Genomic DNA, 5252 nt, shown 5'->3' with positions numbered 1-5252 from the left:
CGCGCGTGGCCGGCATGGTGGTCGTGTGCGCGGTGGCGCCGGGGTTCAAGCTGTGCAACGCCGCAGTGGTGCGCGCCCGGGTGTACCTCGTGCCCCGCGGCGGCAGCCGACAGTGACGCCCACCGTGGCTGACGGGCGGGATCACGGATGCGATCAGCCTGAGCCACGGGCCGCCACCCTCCCCTGCTCGTTGGTGCAGCTACCGGGGCTGCACTCGACTCCCTGCCATAATTAGTTCTCCTCTCCCCTGTACCTGGCCCTTGCTAAATCTAAGCCAGTTGCCTCTTCTCTCAAGAAAGTTGATGCCCCCCAAGAGGCTGTAAAATCATACGCATTGTGAAGTGAAGTGCTCCAACTAACAGTACAATTAGCTGGCCCATCGTGTACTAATACTTTCTGACACTCAGTTGGCCCATCATTGCGTGCATTCATGTCGTACTGTGCAGTCACAATGCACCGAGCTGCTTGTTTAGGCAGGACGAACAGCAAGGCATGAAAAATATACTCCCTCCATTCCAAAATATAGTGCGCCCGCACTTCCCGAGGTTCAACTTTGACCATAAATTTAACCAAAACGAGACCAACTGCGGCGGGAGAAAAAAATTATATAATTAAAAACTTCTTTCGAATATGAATTCACTGATATAATTTTTGCTCCCGCCGCGATCGGTTTTGGTAGTTAAATTTATGATCAAAGTTGAAGCACGGAGATAGAGGAAGCACTACATTATGAAATGGAAGGCTACTAGTTTGGAAACACTGAATTAAACAAGAAAGAAGGACGGTGTCTTGATCGACGCATGGCATGAAAAAGGAGTGAAGGTGATAGATCTGTTCAGGTGGGAGACATTGCAGACTTTGTTCCAGCATCATCAGCACATTGCCACAGACCGTAGGAAAAAGGAGGAAAGCAAGAAGCTTGTACTGTAAGCCTTTTGGGCTGAAGGATGGCACACTGATGAAAACAAACTCGATTGGAACTGTTTCTCCAAAGTGGCCTCACTCTGTCAGAAAGCAAAGCAAAGCAAAGCAGATGGAGCAGCACATTTCAAGATTGCTAGACATGCCTTCCTTTTCCGCCATTTGAAGGCTAAATTTCGGGTTTTGACCCTTTTCTGAAACTAAATCGAGATCTGACCCTAGTCTGATTTTTTTTCGATATCTGACCCTTTTGCTACCGCGATGCTCGTGCCTACCACCAGGGACCCTGGCGGTAGCAAAAGGGTCAAATCTTCAATTTTTTTCAAACTAGGGTCAAATCTCGATTTAGTTTCAGAAAAGGGTTAAAACACGAAATTTTGCCCCATTTGAACTGGTTGGTAAATGCATGTACTGATCACAATTATTAAATGAACGAATAGCCTATTGTGCTAAAAAAGAATACAAAGTGTTGAAGCATTGTTCTCTACATGATATAACTGGGTCGAGGTGGAACTTTAGGCCTTGTACAATGGGAGGTGCTTAGGGAGATGCTTAGTAAAATAAACTGAGTTTTCCTTAAGCACCGGTGCTTATTTCTACATGATAGACGCTTACTTAAGCGTCTACTCTCTACAAATAAGCACCGGTGCTTAGAGAAAAACTGGTTTATTTCTCTAAGCATCTACTCCAAGCACCTTGCATTGTACAGGGCCTTAGCAACCAAGTGGAGGTCAGGTCAGGTCCGCGATTTCCCTGGTTCAACAGATCCGATCCTCGTTCGCAAACCAGCGTTTAACACCTGTCAGGCTGAAAGAAGAGATTATTTAGTTATTTCAACATGAATAAGGCTGCAAAAAATCCATTCCCTGTTTACTCCTCCCTACCTAGTAATTTAGTTCAGGATCCATTCACAGAGTTCGTTTAGTTGTTCAAACACATGGTGGTGGAGAGTACTTACGGCTTAACGTTTACTGGCCCACGGGCTAACTCTTCTCTTGTGTTTGTCACCCAATCCAGTGGTCTTCAACAGATCCATATACCCCAAGTGCTTTATTCATATCTCCAGGGCCCAACTGACAAAACTTCTGATTCTATTTCGAAAAACAAAACTACTGATACAGTGGTCTGTGCCTACCTGTTCAGACATGAAAAAAAAATGTGAGAAGCATTTTTCTTTTTGTAAGAACGCACAATATACTCCGTATGAGAAACCAGAATGGGAGGCCCACGAAGCTTACAGGATCTGAAATATATGGAAAGTACTGTGGGGAAAAAGTCAATTTGATGGACACCCTACTGAAATATATGGAAAGTACTGTGGGGAAAAAGTCAATTTGATGGACACCCTACTGAAATATATGGAACAATGATAACGAAGCTTAGAGGATCTGAAATATATGGAAAGTACTGTGGGGAAAAAGTCAATTTGATGGACACCCTACTGAAATATATGGAACAATGATAACGAAGCTTAGAGGATCTGAAATATATGGAAAGTACTGTGGGGAAAAAGTCAATTTGATGGACACCCTACTGAAATATATGGAACAATGATAACGAAGCTTAGAGGATCTGAAATATATGGAAAGTACTGTGGGGAAAAAGTCAATTTGATGGACACCCTACTGAAATATATGGAACAATGATAACGAAGCTTAGAGGATCTGAAATATATGGAAAGTACTGTGGGGAAAAAGTCAATTTGATGGACACCCTACTGAAATATATGGAACAATGATAACGAAGCTTAGAGGATCTGAAATATATGGAAAGTACTGTGGGGAAAAAGTCAATTTGATGGACACCCTACTGAAATATATGGAACAATGATAACGAAGCTTAGAGGATCTGAAATATATGGAAAGTACTGTGGGGAAAAAGTCAATTTGATGGACACCCTACTGAAATATATGGAACAATGATAACGAAGCTTAGAGGATCTGAAATATATGGAAAGTACTGTGGGGAAAAAGTCAATTTGATGGACACCCTACTGAAATATATGGAACAATGATAACGAAGCTTAGAGGATCTGAAATATATGGAAAGTACTGTGGGGAAAAAGTCAATTTGATGGACACCCTACTGAAATATCATGGAACAATGATAAAATTTCCTTACAGCAGAACCTTAAATATACTTGATTCACTTCACTTGGGAGAGCAGCAATGATAACGAATGAAATGATTGTCCTATCCTATACCCAAAGGCCCACATGTGAGGTCACATACTCCAGATATATAATTTATTTTGTGTATGAAAAATATGCAAGCCTTCTACCTATATGATTTTTTTTACCTATATGATTCTTTTCAGGCCATAACCAGGGGAAAGAGACTCCCCACTTGTACTAGTAACCCCCTAATGATTTTAATACATTACTGCCTGGGTACTGTTTTTTTACTTTATGACCACCAGATGCAAATTGAGTAGCAGATGTTGATTCTTGGAAACTGATGGTTAAATGCTATTGTCCAGTGCTCAGTCATAGGTAAGCGAAAACAGAATTCAGAAGTGCTGACGTATTAGAGACAACTGTCATTACCATTAAGTATTGAGTGCCTCAATTTGATCAAAATCTAGATCTACAAAGCTCTCCTTGCCAAAAAGTGTCATCTGGACAGTAACCTGTGGCAGGTAAAACACTTCTTAGATAACCAGATAATACGAGAAGAAAAGGTAACGGAGAACAGCAAGGCAATTAGCTCACTATGAAGCTGTCATCAGCCATTCAGCCTAACCTTCTTATTTTTGCGATTTACTTCCAGAAGAGAGCCAGTGAAGCCTGCAAAAGGCCCGGAGAGAACATGAACACTGGCACCGAGCGTAAAAGTGTCGTTGCTGGAGGCACCTTTTGAAGTTGATTTCTTGACCTGTTTCTTGATCTTATTAATTAACATAAGTTCAGAGTCTTCAACGGGTTTACCAAAAGACCCCTTATCCCAGTTTTCCAGGTCTTCAAATTCTTTGTCAGCTTTCTCTTGTTCCTCCTTCTCCTTTTTAATAATTGATTCGACCTCTTCAACTGGAATAGGTTTAGGCTTCTTAATCTGCCTTTTACTGCACGGTGCAAGTATTGTTACGATGGCAGGCAAAAGAAGGGCACAACTGATCATACAACAGATATGAGATACGATCTGCTATGTTACTACATATCGCAAATCTAGTATAACTCATACACTGCTACAATTACAGCAAACAAGTTATCGCTTCCAAAAAGTTCTTCATGTCAAGTGCACAGAGCACCATTTTGCTCCAAAAGAAGTCCAGATCATCAAATTGGTACACTAGCTGTTTTGGGGAAATTTGGTACTGAGTAATGCGTGTTGGTCACTTTGTGGGTTAAAGGATTATTCTGCAACTACGGACAGCACATGATTGTACAATATACAATACTCACATCAGAAACACTTCAAAAGTCCAGGGTGGCAAGCTATCTAACATCAGCTGTATAAGCAATAATATGGACAATTCGAACAAGAAAATCGAAGCGAAGAGCGAATAAAGTTTCAGACAGAGGTTAGTGAATGAGTTGAGAAGTACCCACATAGAACCTCTTGTAGCTCCAATGAAACCATAACAACCTTCGGTGTCTCTGATGAAATCATGAAGCTCCTTGTTTAAGGTGCAGTACAGAAAGACCAGCCCAGGATGCAGAGGTTTTGACTTGGTACTGATCAAACCACTTTTCAGCCTCTTCTTCACTTGGATTGCAGGATTGTAAATCTGCAGAGAATATCTGTGAGAAGGACAGCTCAAGGCAGCATGGCTTGCAAATAAGCAGGCTATTGTAGTTGCATTCACCTCACACCTCACTAGCCCAAAGTTTAACATGATTGCATGATTCAAGTAACAAGGACTAAAACTTTTTAGTTGCTGAAAATGAAACGGATGCGAGAATTCACAACCAATAGCCAAATGCATCCTCACAGGTTCTGTTATGCACAATTGTTCCGTAGATGTGAAATTTATGTGGCGATGAGAGTTTTGCACGGCGGCATTGGTCATAGCACAATCCAGATACCCCATGGCACATCACGCTTCAGGTGTTCGGTAAAATGCTCGTGAGAGAGGCCAATGATCAAAACGAACGATCCGCGCTACTCCATCAGGGCGAGCGAAAACCGAAGAGGATGGGAGATTCGGGGCGGTACTACCTTGAAGGAGACCTCGGAGAAGCGGCGGGCGACGGCCTTGGTGATGAGGTCGACGTAGTCGGTGCCGGGCGCCATGGAGACGCGCACGAGCCACCACTGCGGGCCGTGCTCGGCGAGGAAGTCGAGGTTGAGCTCCTCCCGCCACGTCCGCTTCGGCGGCCTCTTTCTCCGCCC

General features: G+C 43.0%; 1 protein-coding gene across 1 annotated transcript; it reads right to left on the bottom strand.

The window, feature by feature from the left end:
- Window positions 1-1296: 1296 nt before the first annotated feature.
- LOC125527943 (transcription termination/antitermination protein NusG-like) lies at window positions 1297-5246 on the bottom strand (the record flags this gene model as incomplete). The annotated part of the gene is made up of 6 exons (XM_048692442.1): window positions 1297-1728; window positions 1880-2056; window positions 3467-3549; window positions 3663-3981; window positions 4469-4647; window positions 5079-5246. Coding segments are annotated over 4 exons (747 nt in total), but the record flags the coding sequence as incomplete, so codon positions are not given.
- Window positions 5247-5252: the final 6 nt, after the last annotated feature.

The sequence above is a fragment of the Triticum urartu genome, unplaced genomic scaffold (assembly GCF_003073215.2).
Source record: "Triticum urartu cultivar G1812 unplaced genomic scaffold, Tu2.1 TuUngrouped_contig_4517, whole genome shotgun sequence".
NCBI lineage: Eukaryota > Viridiplantae > Streptophyta > Magnoliopsida > Poales > Poaceae > Triticum > Triticum urartu.
The sequence above is the reverse complement of the archived record's forward strand: the minus strand, read 5'-3'. Positions and strand labels throughout refer to the sequence as shown.